Source organism: Balaenoptera borealis (assembly GCF_965194805.1).
Source record: "Balaenoptera borealis genome assembly, chromosome: 15".
In the NCBI taxonomy this organism is placed as follows: Eukaryota; Metazoa; Chordata; class Mammalia; order Artiodactyla; family Balaenopteridae; genus Balaenoptera; species Balaenoptera borealis.
Window position 1 is genome coordinate 55,777,170 of NC_138871.1, and position 16,578 is coordinate 55,793,747.

Consider the following 16,578-nt stretch of genomic DNA (forward strand, 5'->3'; position numbering starts at 1 on the left):
TGAAAGAACAGCTGTAAGGATGCATGAGGTACAGCTGTAGTCCAGGGAAGGATGAGAGGGTGTCAGCCTTACGGACTTCTTTTTCCTCTGCAGATGACCTTTTGCTGTTGCTTTTTTAAAAAGAAAGAAAAGAAAAAACAACTTTGAAGTTCATCTTAAAATTTCCTTTAGGGATAAGCAGGAACTCTTACAAATAAACTCTGAGGTTTATTACCCTTTTCTTTTCTTTAATCCCCTCTATCTGTTCTGATGGACACCCCACTTCCAGCTCTGTATTTGAGCCAGTAGTCGGAGGCGCTCTCCTCTCCTTAGCTGAGGAGCCTGTGAGGCTGAGGTAACATGAGGGTGGCCTCTCATGGAACTGGAAGCTGGGGGAATCATTATAGGGAAGTATACTTTTTAACCCAGTTTGTTTACTTCCCAACTTCTGTACTGCTATAAATCAATAATGTGGTTGTGATAACCCTGATCCTTCCCTTTCTGAAGAAGAAGCAAGGTTTCTGCTCCTGCGACCTGGCCCCCTCCATTTTGCCCTCTGACTTGGACCACTACTTAAATATGTTAAGTAAAGCACTGTGGACTCAATTTATTTGAAAAGGAACATACAGTATGGAATGACATATGAAACGTGGCCCTGTAACACATGAAAAAAATCCATGTTTTAGATTGTGGATTTCTGAGAAAACAATTTGTTTCATCTATTGGAATTTTTTATGAGCTCATTCTTTTTCATGATGTAATTTTCACCCTTGAAAGGAGTTCATTTAATTATTTGGATTTATTTGTTAAAGAACAGTTTTGCTTGTTTATTTTAAAACAGTACCTTTCACACAGGTATGCACACTTTTTTTGTTGTGAATTACTACATACTATGGAAACATGCGCAAGACAAAGATACATTGCTCCATGGTTTATGACAGCAGCACCCATGTGACTATAATCTAGATTAAGGAATAGCAAATGTAACTCTTTCATTCCTTTAAATACTAGCTGACCTAAACGTGCTTTCATTTTCTACTTATTCCATATAATATGATGTTCATAGGTGGTCTGTTACAAGAATCTGCCATAATTCAAACTTCACTTCTATCCTTTCTAATACATTTTGACCTTTCATTGTGATAGTCTTGTAAAATTAGTTCCTAAACATTACATGAATGAAACAACCCCCTCACCTGCATATGTACTATTATTTCTAAATGACAATACTATAAGGAATATTTTATTTCTAAATGACAGTATTTTCACCTTCTTACCATTTTCTTATATTTGAAACACTTCAGTTTCTTTACATATACAAAGTTAAGACAGTTTATTCTTTGTATACATACAGTACTCTAGCCAAAACTAAAGCTGCCTTACATTCATAATTTTGTAATAAAAATTCTTTGAATGTATTTTTAAAACCCCAACATTTAAAACCTGAGCATTTATCCTAAGAAGTTATTTATGTGCTATTTTCTTCAAGTACTTATGACCACTGACATTTCTTTTTACGTTGTGTGGTCTTTTCCCCCCCTCCATTATTACACAAATACAACATGAATATATTCTAAATTACTGAAGATTCAAGCAGTACAGTAGTGTACAGAGCAAACTTTGGAAATGTCATTGTGTGTCCACACCTCAGAGTTTACTTGTCAGTAAACTTCCAATTCATTCTCTCTACATTTCTATCCATGTATTTTTTTACATATACACCTATTGTTTTGATTGTTTAATGCTCTACATGTTTCATGCTCTGTGTTCTGTGGCTTTTTAAAAATTATTATTAAATAAATTCACAGGAAAAGCTATATACTTGCTTTTTCTCCTCTTTTTTCTTTTAATTAATTAATTAATTAATTTACGGCTGTGTTGGGTCTTTGCTGCATGGGGGCTTTTCCCTAGTTGTGGCAAGCGGGGGCTACTCTTCGTTGCAGTGTGTGGGCTTCTCATTGCGGTGGCTCCTCTTGTTGCGGAGCACAGACTCTAGGCGCGTGGGCTCTAGAGCGCAGGCTCAGTAGTTGTGCGCACGGGCTTAGTTGCTCGGCGGCACATGGGATCTTCCTGGACCAGGGCTCGAACTCGTGTCACCTGCGTTGGCAGGCGGATTCTCAACCACTTCTCCACCAGAGAAGCCCTGCTTTTTCTCCCTTTAATTACCAATTTCAAGTGCTGGTGTCCCTGGAACCTCCTAAGCTGATCATTAAAAAATTTTTTAATAAGTTAAAAAAATTTTTTTTGTATATTTGTGTTTCAGTTTGTTGCAGCCATTATTCTTTTGGGTGCTCAAATTGTCCCATCCTTGGCCACTGGGAACCCCGTCGCATCAGCTCCTGTGTCATTTGACACACCCCATTAGTTTTTTTTTTTTTTCCTGAAATACCTTTTTTTTAAGAAAAAAAATTTTTTGACATCTTTATTGGAGTATAATTGCTTTACATTGTTGTGTTAGCTGTATAACAAAGTGAATCAGCTATATGTATACATATATCCCCATATCCCCTCCCTCTTGCGTCTCCCTCCCACCCTCCCTATCCCACCCCTCTAGGTGGTCACAAAGCACAGAGCTGATCTCCCTGTGTTATGCGGCTGCTTCCCACTAGCTATTTTACATTTGGTAGTGTATATATGTCAGTGCCACTCTCTCACTTCGTCCCAGCTTACCCTTCCCCCTCCCCCTCCCCATGTCCTCAAGTCCATTCTCTACATCTGCGTCTTTATTCCTGTTCTGCCCCTAGGTTCTTCAGAACCTTTTTTTTTTTTTTTAAGATTCCATATATATGTGTTAGCATACAGTATTTGTGTTTCTCTTTCTGACTTACTTCACTCTGTATGACCGACTCTAGGTCCATCCACCTCTCTACAAATAACTCCATTTCGTTTCTTTTTATGGCTGAGTAATATTCCATTGTATATATGTGCCACATCTTCTTTATCCATTTATCTGTCGATGGACACTTAGGTTGCTTCCATATCCTGGCTATTGTAAATAGTGCTGCAATGAACATTGTGGTGCATGACTATTTTTGAATTATGGTTTTCTCAGGGTATATGCCCAGTAGTAGGATTGCTGGGTCATAACCCCATTAGTCTTTGATAGGTCCTTATTTTCAGGCCAAACAAGACCATCCAGGCTTACGTGACATAATTCCTGTCCCAAACCTGGAGTCCTTATTTTAGAGGGGAATGATATTTAGAGACCATAATCAGGTGATTGACACATGGGGAATTTAGAAATTGCCCCATCCTATCAGTAATATGTAAAAATTTATCAGCTTTATAATTAAAATCCTGATCTCTAGAAGTCTTCATCTCTTAGTTTAAATACCATAGAAACCCCGTGTGAAGTGCCAACTGTTGTTACACACTGGTCAGATAGCTATAAATGAAGCCCCATAACTATGTCTGTTCCTGTAAAATTCACTGATAGTGTCAAAAATCTTTGGTTTTATAGCTTAAGAGTTCTCAAATCATTTAGTAGTCAGCGCTCTTGTTCTTTAAAGAGGGCACGGTGAGTTCCAGGAAAGTGATGGAATTATTGAGGGAGTGTCCATTCCCTGGTCACAGCCCAGGTTTGTGGCTGTTTGATTCTTCAAATAACAAGTATATTGTTGTCTTGGTTGAAGGAATGTTAAGCCCCAGAGGGATATTTTGAAAGAAAGGCATGGCCCTCTGTGCCTTCGTGAGAGCTCGGCTGCAGATTTTGTCAATGACTAGTTTGATTGCCTCAAATTTTTGTTATGTAGTCTGTGATCCGGGTACATTTCCAAGATTTTTTTTTTTTTCAAAAAAAAAAAAGTGTGTATATCTCAGTTGTTCTATGCTGTGTGCACTGTCTAGTTCTCACCTGCATTTTGAAAAAATTTTTTTGTTACAAGCTGCTAGTCCATTTGAACAGGTGCATCTCTGTTATGTCTTGTCCTCCCAAAGTAGAAGCTTTCCATATAGTTTGTGCTTTTTTAAAAAGAATTATCTTCCCAGAGTTCTTTCAGTCTGAAGACAGAGTTGTACCTCATCCACCTCTTCACTGTCTGAAATAGTTATGTTAGCTTAAACATTAATCTCTTTAAAAAACACCTTAGCAGGGCTGTTCCCAGCGCTTGGAAATCTTCCCTGTGTCCTCCACAGTCCATAGTACCCTTTGGCACAGAACAAAAGTGGTTCCCCTTTCGCCTTCTACAGAATTAAAGATTTGGGGGCTTGGGTTTTTGTTTTTAATTTATTTAATCAAATAAACTAAAGTGTATTTGATAACCTTCATGTATAAAGTTTTATACATTAACATACTTGAAAAATTACTCTTGAATTTTATATTACATGAGAACATTTTAATGAAGGAAAAGCGTAATTAGCTTATGAGAGTCTTGCTTTGAAAATTGATTGTAAATTTAATAAGGGTTTTATATTAGGCTGATTTTTATTGTCAAAGTATGTATATCACTCTGAACTTTAGGTTAATTTCTACTGTTTGGGCCACCTTTCAGCATATTCCTTATGAAAGTTTGGGCTGCAATCTTTGTATGACCTCTGGGAAATGCTCTACTTGTTATCTTTTTCTTTATTGCAGGTTTCTGATGGAGTGTGAATGTGTTTCGTTTTTGTTCTTTGAGTTTTTTACTTCCAGGAGTCAGTTATCAAAAAGCTTAGCTTTTCAGTTTTAGGGTGGGAGGGAAATCTAGGAAAATTCCATGTGTTTTAGTATTTTGGTATTTTTGAGAAACAAATTTACTCATGTTTTCTGGAATATTTGTGTCCTGAAACACACCCTCTTCCTGGAGCTGACCATACACCATTAAGATATTCCTTATTCATATTAGCAAATATTTTTTAAAAGGCCACATTTAAAACAGTACTTCTTTGTGCATAATAGGTGTATTGAATTTAGTGTCATAAGACATTTTTCATATTTTGCTCTAGTTTTTCACAAGCAGAAATGGCTTGATCTTTTCTTTTTTCAAAACCCGTTAGAATGTTTAAAAATAAAGTCTTGATTCTTAAGTCTTTGTTATTTGTGAAGACTAGGTTACCACATAGAAGGAACTAGATATTTCATTATGAAGGAAGCTGCCTATTCCTTTCCAATAAACTTCCCGTGATCTTACTTAGTCTGAGAGCATTATGAGAAATCTATTACACACTGACATAGAAATTCTTCAAGTTGACAGAAAAGACAGAATTCTCCCTACTTAACTAAGGGAAAAAGGTTTGTTGATTTGTCAGTTTTGACAAAAATCATACATTTGCACACTTTCAATCATTTTAGACCTTCAGCTGTGTACTGTACTGTATATGTGTATCCCATCGTCTTTCCAAAGTCTACTGGTCATAGTTGAATTGTTACCTGTTTCTGATTTTGATTTTAACAGTGGGCAATTTCTCAGTTACTTTAAAAAGGTAAACTTTGTATCAACATGATTTTCAAAGTTCTTAATAAAGTGTGGGTTTTTTTTTTTCTGTTGTTTTTTAATAGGTAATTTCTGTGGTTTAAAATTCAAAAGATACAAAAAGGTATACAGAAAGAAGTCTTACCTTTGGTCCACAATCACCCTGGTCCTTTCCCTGGAGGCAGTGTTTGGAATACTTCCTTCAGCATCAAATAAAAATAGTTCTAAATATTGTCATGAATTCTACTTAGTATGTTCATTAATTTCTGCTTATTTTTACAGAAGTGAATGGTGACTGGCAAAGAGCTGATGCTGTCTGGAATAAAATGCAAGAAGAAAATATTATTCCTCGTGGGAAGACATTAAGGTTATTAGCGGAAATCCTTAGGAACAGTAACCAAGAGGTTCCATTTGATGTACCTGAGGTAATTTGCTTTTAACTGTAAGCATAACAGATTTTGTTGTTTGTCTATAACTTTAGGTTATAGATTAGCCCAGCTTTACACTGAAAAGGTCACTGTTGTGTTTACCACTTTTTGTTTAATTGAATAATTTTATTTTTAAGTTGTGGTATGAGGATGAAAAACATTCCCTGACTTCATCACCTTCACCTGTAGAAGTTAGTCTCCAGAAAGAGCTATTGAATGCCTGCCACGGGAGGAGAGACAAAGGTAAACGTGTACACTGGCGTCTTCTTTCTGATAGCAACATGGGATCTAAGCCCAATAAATTAGTAGTGATCTCGGATAGAGATGGAACTTAAATTGTATGTATTCATTATTTTCTTTCATTTTTTAAGTTAACAAAGACATTTTGGGACAATTGGGAAAACTTAAATATCGACTGAATAGTGGGTCATTAAGGAATCACTCATTTTGTTAGATACGATAACAGCATTATGATTTATAGGAAAATGTCCTTAAATTTTGAGATCTGTAATGAAGTATTGAGAAATGGGAAAAAAAATCAAGATTTCTGTAATTTATTTTAAAGTGCTTAAGCCATAAAGAAAATGGTTAAACAAATCTGGCAAAATGTTAATTATTGGGTATAGATGATGGGTATATGGAGGGGGTTATTATACTATTCTTTATATTTTTCTGTACATTTGAAATTTTTCATAATAAAAACTAAAATAGGCGTGCATTTTTTTCAAAAATTACACTTTGAAAATAGCATTATCATTAATTTTTTGGCAAGTGTAATTGTTACATATTTTTACGTGAAAGCAAAAAATGATTAGGGTGTTAACCATCACAGTAGTGTATGTTAAGCAGTATCTTGAGGTTGAAGGCAGGACATGAGCCCTGTTTCTTGCGTTTCTTCCCTTTCTTCAGTGGTAAACTTTCCTGAAGGTATGCCTACCTCTATCGTGACTACTTTAAAATTTCTTTGACCATCTTGAACCCTCTGATACAAGCTTGCCTATCACATTCTAGATGTTTTCATTTAGACTTTGTTGTACTCTCCCCAGACATATATTACTTTTGTTTCCTTCATTTTTGTTAATTTTTCTCCATAGAATGCTACTGTTACCTTTAACTCCTCCAGTGTTTGTGTACATTTTCTAGTATGCTTTATGATAATTTAACCATTATGCAGCAGATTTTCTTTTCACTTTAGTATTGACAGTTTTGAGCTCCCTTCAGTAGAAAGTAATCAATTTAGAAATTTATAGATCCTTTTAATTTCTTTTTTTTAATATTGTATTTTTAATTTAATTTTATTTATTTATTTATTTTTGGCTGCGTTGGGTCTTCGCTGGTGCGCACTGGCTTTTCTCTAGTTGTGGCAAGCGGGGGCTACTCTTCGTTGCGGCGCGCGGGCTTCTCATTGCAGTGGCTTCTCTTGTTGCAGAGCACGGGCTCTAGGTGCGTGGGCTTCAGTAGTTGTGGCACGTGGGCCCAGTAGTTGTGGCTCGCCGGCTCTAGAGCGCAGGCTCAGTAGTTGTGGTACACGGGCTTAGTTGCTCCGTGGCATATGGGATCTTCCTGGACCAGGGATCGAACCCATGTCCCTTGCATTGGCAGGCAGATTCTTAACCACTGCGCCACCAGGGAAGTCCGAACCTTTTAATTCCTTAACAAGAAATTTTGTGACACTGACATAAAGTGTCTGAAGGAGGAATTAAGCTAAGCTCTTATGCTTTAATACTGCAGAGTAACTTTTTATTCTTTCTGAGTCATTTTCCTTTGTTGCATATTCAGTCTATATTTCCTTGAGTCTTTCACCATGTATCTCTTAAACCTAAATATAAAGTTCATTATTATCAATACTATTTAAATATTCTAATGGAATTTTGATTTGATTGAAATGAATGTAAGGTTAGTGTATACTTCCTGTTCAAAGATTCCAAAGCTCCATATATTGCCTTTTTTTAATTGTTGTTTTTATTTAAGTAAAAACATTTTAACCAGCTAACTAAATATAATGCAGTGTATATTATAAATGTAAAGATATACCCCTATTCTAGTTTTTTAAAAATTTTTTTAAAAATAAATTTATTTATTTATTTATTTATGGCTGTGTTGGGTCTTCATTGCTGCGCGCTGGCTTTATTTGCGGCAAGCGGGGGCTACACTTTGTTGCAGTGCACAGGCTTCTCATTGCAGTGGCTTCTCTTGTTGCAGAGCATGGGCTCTAGGCACGCAGGCTTCAGTAGTTGTGGCTCGTGGGCTCTAGAGCGCAGGCTCAGTAGTTGTGGTGCACAGGCTTAGTTGCTCTGTGGCATGTGGGATCTTCCTGGAACAGGGCTCGAACCCGTTTCCCCTGTGTTGGCAGGCGGATTGTTAACCACTGTGCCACCAGGGAAGGCCCCTATTCTAGTTTTAATATACAATTTACACTTATCTAGTTGGTTTCATTCTGTTAATTCTGCAGAGGTTTGAGTTACTTTTGTGTATATCTCTGAATTGAATGCTTGGCAAAATATGAATACTTTGAAAATTGAATTCAAGACTACAGTTTTAGAAAACCACTAGTAAGCTCTTCTAGATTATTTTGTTACCTTAAATATTCAAATTGTACTTACTGTGTATTTTCATTCAGCCAAGTAGTGAACTATTATATATGCTTGTTGGGATGTAGCGAATAATTGCAGTACATCATAACTTCTAAGCTCTATTAAAAGGAAAATATATGCATTATGTAATGAATGATAGATTCTATCTTTTCTTAGTTAATATACAAATATTAAGATCATAACCTTTTTCTCTTGTTTTCTCTGAATTTACCTTGAAAGTTAACTAAGTTTTTGATATTGTCACTTCAGCTTAATTGAAGGGCTTATTCAAACTCCCCTAACTTGTAAACACAAGCATAATTTCTGCTTGTTTAGAAACCTCTAAAGTAGCCCAGAATGTTCTTCTGAGTATTAATATCATGTTCATTCCTATTTGTGTGTTCTATATTTATTTACATGGAGCTTTATATCCATAAAAGCTCTTACGTGATAGTTAGTCATGCCCCATCTTTATTGTGATTTGTTTATACACACCAGAGTGTGGATTGTAGTTTCAGTTGGATGTTTATAGCCAGGCAATTTTATTTCAGAAAAGTAAGTGACTGAGAAGTGTAGTTACTTCTCTTTTGGTAACATCTTTTCATTCACTGACAGTTATTGTGAACAAGTGAAATAAAACTGTTAATCAGTCAAACAAATGTTGCTTAGTTTACTTGTTAGATATCTGTATATTTGAAAATTGTATGTTTTTGTGTAAGTCCTGTCGTAGCCAAATAATTTGATCTCCTAATTTTAGAATTATAGGCTATACTCACTTTAATGCTGTTGTGTTGAAGTGTTAAACACAGTAACCACCCACTTATAAAGATCGCTTTAAAGTGAATCTTTTGCTCCCCTCAATCTAAATTATACCCCTGGTTTATTTGGACTTTAACACACATTTTGCAATTTATTTTGAAACTGGAAACTGGGATCATCTTTTGATAAACAAATTCAGAAGAGCTCTTTTTCGTTTTTATTGGCATGAAAATTATTGACTTTAGAGAGCTAGTATGAAAAATAATTTTAAAACGAAGCCCTTTCTGGTACCAACCATCTGGATTAAGTAGTAGTTTTCATAACTGTCACTTTGTTTTTTAAAGATTGGAAGAGTGATAACATCTGCTTGCTTGGTCAGTGTGTGTGTCTCTGTAGAGTGGTATAGTGAGTGAGTATTAAAAGAAGCAGAAATATGGGGGTTTGGGGCTTTGTTTTAGGGCTTTTCCCCCTCCTTTTTTGCCATTTCAGAATGTCATCTCATTTTTTGTTGTTTTTTTCCCTCATAGATGCATTTAATATTTTCCTGAAAGCGAAAAAGCAAAACATTGTGTTCAATAGTGAAACTTATGCCTGTCTTATAAACTTACTGTTGATGAAGGATAATCCTACACAAGCAATGCAAGTGAAAGATTTGTAAGTATTAGTTCATCTATTAAACCTCACACTTAAAACAAAATGTCAACTGTCATTAGGATTTTTCTAATGATGTATTGTAGTAGCAGTTGCTTAATTGTCTTCAACTAGTCACAAAAATTATATGAAATGGTTTTCTAATTTTATGGGGTTTCTTTTTTTTAATTAATTAATTAATTTATTTATTTATTTATTGTTTTTTAATTAATTAATTAATTTATTTATTTATGGCTGTGTTGGGTCTTCGTTTCTGTGCGAGGGCTTTCTCTAGTTGTGGCAAGTGGGGGCCACTCTTCATCGCGGTGCGCGGGCCTCTCACTATCGTGGCCACTCTTGTTGCGGAGCACAGGCTCCAGATGCGCAGGCTCAGTAATTGTGGCTCACGGGCCCAGTTGCTCCGTGGCATGTGGGATCTTCCCAGACCAGGGCTCGAACCCGTGTCCCCTGCATTGGCAGGCAGATTCTCAACCACTGCGCCACCAGGGAAGCCCCTATGGGGGTTTTTAACCTACAAAAAAATATAACTTTTATTGGCCCTGCACACTGCAGTATATTTTATTTTACCTTATGTAACCTCACAGCTCATGTATTCTATTCATATGTAGAAAAGTAGTTTTTTAAATCATATTCTGTTTCTTGTTCAGCAACTCGATCTGTGTACCTTTTATGGTGGAAGCAGCCTGATACATGAAGACACCAAGGGCTTTGAACTTAGGCAAGGGTTTGAATCTTAGTTGAAAGCTCGTGGGAAAATTTCCTCCTATCTCTGAGCCTCAGTTTTTCTTCTGTATAATGAGTAGATGATAATAAATCTTACATTAATGATTTCTTCTAGTTATTGAAGGAGATAGAGTGAAGTAGAGAAAATATATGGTACTCAACACATTTTAAATACCTTTTCTCTTTCCCCTTCTTGTTTTGTAATCTGTTTAGTGGTGTTGGTGTTAGTGGCGGTAGTGGTTTTGTCTCTGGCTAGTTCCCTAGAGTAAAATACTTTGTTAATCAGAATGAGAATAAAGTTTTCTTCCCTGGTGTTGTGTCAGTTAACTGACTGTTGTCTTATCCCCAAGGAGCTACCTTCAAAAGTTAAGTAATTAATCAGAAAGGGCCTAGAAAGGAGAAGATCAAGGTCACCTGCTCTGGAAGGTACACCTGTCCTGTTGATGAGTCAATAGCTTTATTTTCAATGGCAAAGGTCAGCCTCTTCCTAGTATATTGTAAGTTTTGAAATAATCTCTCCTGGCTAACTTTTGGCCTTCAAAATTTTTAAGTCGCAGCACTTTTGGAATATTAGAATCCTGAATAGAAAATGGGTGTTTGCCATTCTTGGAATTCACTGGAAAACCTGGCTTTCATATTAGTGTTATGTTAAAGTTATACACCATAGGGCCGTGTTTACTGTTTATGTTTCAGTACATTTTGAAAAATACGTTGTGTATGACTGTACTTGTCTGTGGAAATACATCTGTATCTATTGACATATACACACACACACAGTATATATATATATTCATATATATACATATAAGTACTATATATATATGGATACACACATACACCATATATATCTGTGATCTTGAATCACTTGTATGTCTTGATATAGGACAGTCACACTGAGACTTTTAAGTTCAGGTTTTTAATGCATTGTGTCTCATTTGTGTTTTTACTCAGTTGCTAATTAAATTATCTATCTCTGGAATACTCAGTACATCCTCAATTAGTGACTTGGAAAATGTGACATTGAACAACATCCTGTCATCTATAACCATTGAAGTCATCCAGGAGGTGCAGGTTTTTTCCTGCAGTTACTTGTCTTGGAAAATTATTATCTAAACACTATCCACAATTATCAAAGGTGTTTTGAAGCAACAGTGATTTGGGAGGAAAGGGTGGCAGAAAAAAGAGAGGAACATTTTGTGTTGAGAATTGGGTATGATTAACTGAGGAGATGGAAGCAAAGAAGGAACTTTTTCAAAAGTCTTTTAATCCTGAGGTTGGTCACAAAGACCTCTGAAATACTTCCCAGAAGTACAGATTATAATTCTTTCATTTTAATTGGGCTTGTTCTAGAATGGTGAGCCTCACATTCTGGTAGCATAAACAGATAACCCACCACCCACCCCAAAGGTTCTGACTCACCTGATCTGGCGTGGGGCCCAGGAATCTGCATTTTACTAAACACCCCAGGTGAGTCAAGAATGACGTCTTAAACATTTTGATCACATACCATTATCAGTGAGCTGTACTACTGTAAGTATATGATATGTAAGTATATTATAGAACATACTCCAAAAATAGCAATTTTTTGGAGAATAAGATTTAAAAATAGAAACTTAAACATTTTCTTGCCTCACCCTAGAGCATTCACACAGTGTGCATACCTCTTGCTGAAGACCCCTGATCTAGAGTAGTTTTTCAAATTGCATTTATAACCTGTTAGTGGATCATGGACTCTATTTAGTGGGGCAGAATCAACATCTTTTTTAGTGAAATAGAGTAGAAAATATCAAAGCATTCCATGTAGTAAAGATACTTTGTGAACGTTTGCTTTCAGTTATATGTGCATCTGTATATCAATGCACTGGTATGTACCGTAAAACATCTTACTATGTCTGAGTGAGAATCTTGATCAAACAAGTGTGAAAGCTGTTGACCTAGCAGATGGTTATAAGCACAGCCCTTCTATTTACACTTATGTCCACAACCTGTAAAATGTAGGTTTATCTTCTTTCCTTTCCTCCCTCTCTAGATGTTCATGAAACCTTTCTGTACTCCTGAGGTTACTTTTATCTTCCCTGTGTTATCCTTCCGGGAGTGTTTTGTAGCTGCCTTCCCCATGTAGTTGTGTGGGCCCAAAGAGAATCCTAGATGCCAAGCTTTAGAATGCCCAGAGGCACTTAATCTGGGGATCTGTGCACATCCTTTTCCTTGAACCAATAAAACGTTATATCTGACTATGAAGAATCGTATCTTGGGTTAGATCTACATTGGGTACTTTTTTTTTTTTAATTTATTTATTTATTTTTTTAATTTTTGGCTGTGTTGGGTCTTCGTTTCTGTGCGAGGGCTTTCTCTAGTTGCGGCAAGCAGGGGCCACTCTTCATCGCGGTGCGCGGGCCTCTCACTATCGCGGCCTCTCTTGTTGCGGAGCACAGGCTCCAGACGCGCAGGCTCAGTAATTGTGGCTCACGGGCTTAGTTGCTCCGCGGCATGTGGGATCTTCCCAGACCAGGGCTCGAACCCATGTCCCCTGCATTGGCAGGCAGATTCTCAACCACTGCGCCACCAGGGAAGCCCCTACATTGGGTACTTTTGAAAATAACTCTGGACTGGGAATTCAGAAGCGGAAGTTAGAGTTCCAGTTCTCTGTTACTGGAGGAATGTCATATAACTTCTCTGGATTTGTTTCCTGGTTCCAGCGTTGCCAGTGTTCCACTAGGTCATCTCTTCCCCTTCTGGCTCTGCATCAGTGATCAGAATGAAAAACAGTTGTTGCTTTTTTTTTTAGAGGCATCTTTATTGTAATATGGTGTGACCAAATGAGCTACTGTAATAAGTGGTGGTACCCCCAGTATTATTCTGGCACTACTACTCTCATATTACTCTATAAATAGCAGTCTGTTACAGTTACCTACATGATGCCACCTGTTCAATCTTAAGAGCAGTTGTTTTCCCTGTGAACTAATGCAGTCTTTGTTTTTGCTGTACCTTTGCTGTCTCTAATGTGTTGCAGATTCACTTGACTACTAGTGAGATTTCTGCAGTTTTATCAAAAAGGTTATTTAACCTTCCCAACAAGTAACGGAACCTCAAAAGTAACAGATGCCTTTAAAATTTTTGAAAGAAAAAATGACTTTCATTTTTAGTTAGAATTACAACATTTCCTCGTGTTTCAAAATAAAAATTTAGGTATAGTGAATTCTTTCAAGGGAGGGGAACTGCTTATTCGTAGAGCAGTAATGGTTATAAATTGTTATTTTAAATCTCTGTTAACACTGAACTGTATTCTTAGGAAACTTGAGAATCATGTGGTGATTAGCTCTGCTTTATCTTTCAAGAATAGCACTTCATTTTCTCTTGTTCCTACTAGCTTCTTATTTTATTCTGTGTAAAAATACTGCTAAATTAATAACTGATGGTTTTTACTGGATTGGCCAGTTTTTGTTTTCCAAAGTAAGATAAATTCTAATCACTGCCTATTGTCCTATGTGCGTGTTATATAAGTACAATCTATAGACCAGTCATACAGTCATAGCTCTGAAATCTCTAATATGAAACTTTCCATGTGATACTGTCTTCTTTGGTTAAGACAGAGTAATTTTTGCAGTTGATTGTAAGTTAAAAGATTGATACCCCTTCACTCTGCAATTTTTTTTCCTTTATTTTAGCAGTTCTAAAAATGAAAAGAAAATGTCTGGAATTCTGTGCTGTCCAGTCCAGTAGCCACTAGCCATAAGTGCCCACTTAAATTTAAATTATTAAAATTAAATATAATTAAAGTTTCCATTCCTCCATCACAGTAGCCAGGTAGCCACATGTAGCTGGTGGCTACCCTATTGGACAGCATGGATAAAGAATATTCTCATCATCATAGGAAGTTTGATTTGACATCTCTGTACTAGATTTTTTTCCAAAAGGAAAGATCAAAATTATGAGTCAGAAGTAAACTTCTCTTATTTTATTGTATGAATGAGTCCACTGCAAAATCACCAGTACCTTATGTAGTTTTTCTCCCTTTGCCAGTTTGGAATATATTTTGGTTGTGATTGGTCAGTTTCTACATATGTAAAACATGTATATGTTCAGCATGTAATAGAGGTGGGGAGAGTTTTCTTCCTGTTTATCCTCACTTTCAAATGTGTATTGAATACACACCTTCTTGAGATAGGAAGAGATTATTAAAAGAAAAATGTTCTGTGTTTTGAGATTTTCAAAAGGTTTGACAATCAAGTGTGATGTCAGAAGTTTTGTTACCTTATGGTTTTAATGAATTTTAGGAAATATTTTCAGGTAAATATGGTATAATACATGTAATAATGTTGGCATAAGAAGTGAGCTTAATTTTAATAGTGTCTCCTTGTTTATTTAATCATGCTAAAGATTGAGAAAGTAAATCCTTTATTTTCTGCAGTTTATAGTCTCATGTATGAGTTTTTGACTTAGGAGCTTTGACAGATGGGATAAAGGAAAAAAGTCAAACTGAGCAGTGGGTGCTTTGGTGGGATTAAGAGGATCGTTCGGGGGATAAGAAAATCCTTCCCCCAGGGACAGTAGGGGGGAACCTCAGAGGCTGAAAGTGACTGAGAGGATGGGCACGTCACTGTGTCTTTGGAGGATTTTCTTGGGATTGACGAGAATAATTTAGCAGTGACCCTGCTTTTCTCGCAATCTGCTCAACTTAGATGTTCATGTCCGTAGGCCGAGGTTTTTGGCAGCAAGATCATCACTGAGCTTGATAAGGCAAATGGCAGCAATTGCTTTTGCCCCTTTTGACCTGTGGAGATTTCCTAATCGGGAGATAAACCCTAGGGGCATTAAGGATGCTGAAATTTCATCACAGGAGATATGCAAACAGTGTAGCAAACAGAAATCATCTCTGGCTAGGGTATTTCTTCTTCTTCTTCTTCTTCTTCTTCTTCTTTTTCTTTTTTCTTTTAATTATGTAGGTTTTATTCAAAAGAAAAGCGAGTTTTTGCTCTTGAGTTTTAAAAAGTTGGGGGGTTTCAAATTTAAGGCTGGGACAAGATTGTATGAAATTTTACATTTTAATGTAACAGTGGTTTTAGTTCTGCAGTATATTCACCTTTAAAAATTGTATGTATCTAGATGACAGAAATTTGAAAATTAATCAACCAAATGATATGGTGTTAGTAATATGCTTTAGTTTATATTTAAAATATAAAGTGCTGAAAATAAATGCTCATTTTTGTTGTCGAAAGAATAGTTTTACATTTTATAATTATGGTGAGTGTAGAAAAAAGAGGAAAAAGTATCCAGCTTAGGATACAGCAGAACAATGCAGGGCATGCAGTTATTTTAGTCATCTAATATGTCAGCATTCAAGAATCTGAACCGATTGTTTAAAAAAAATCTTGTACTTTGTTTCTTTTGTTGCTCATTTCCAACTTTGTCATCTGTCAGAATGCGAAAAAAAATTATCCTTCTATAACCATTGACAGGATAACACAAAAGCTGTCTCCAGGTCGATATTTTGCAGCAATATTTTTAACATACGAACAGTAGTTTTTATAATTTCACCTTGGTGCTCAACCATTTATTATCGTATCAGAAGCATGTCAGTAATTCCTTTCTAAATGTCTGCTTCTTTTAGCGCCGAGACCCACATCAAGGGCTTCACACTGAACGATGCTGCCAACAGCCTCCTCATCATAACGCAAGTTAGGCGGGATTATTTGAAAGGTATGTCACAATGCTTGACCTTTACGTCACATTAATGCCTCTGCAGATTTTTCTTGTAACGCCCTTCGAATACTTGGATAAAGGAGTCCATTTAGCAAATTACCTGCTTATCAAGAGCCTTTTGTGGTAGCTGAGAGACGTAAATTACTGTACATGCATTTATAATACAGCTTGAATATGAATGTACTTGTCATTTGACCACTTAGTCCAGTTTCCATTCCATTTAACACAAGATGGGTTTTCTTAAGATGAATCACAGCTCTTCAGACATGCAAAATTTGTGTTCCAGAAGGAGAGAAAGTACAGGCTTTCAAGTGCGTTAACATTCACAGCACAAGTCATTTTGCTTTGGAAATTAACATACTTTAGAGCATC

At 36.3% G+C, this 16,578-nt stretch overlaps 1 protein-coding gene across 1 annotated transcript in view; it reads left to right on the forward strand.

Annotated features, from left to right (window-relative positions):
• Positions 1–16,578, forward strand: part of LRPPRC (leucine rich pentatricopeptide repeat containing) — a 111,258-nt gene that overhangs the window by 80,832 nt on the left and 13,848 nt on the right. Inside the window, exons 28-31 of the mRNA XM_082357991.1 lie at positions 5,652–5,794; positions 5,935–6,040; positions 9,657–9,783; positions 16,115–16,203. Of these exons, the coding sequence (XP_082214117.1) occupies positions 5,652–5,794; positions 5,935–6,040; positions 9,657–9,783; positions 16,115–16,203 (465 nt within the window). The remainder of the gene's footprint in view (positions 1–5,651; positions 5,795–5,934; positions 6,041–9,656; positions 9,784–16,114; positions 16,204–16,578) is intronic.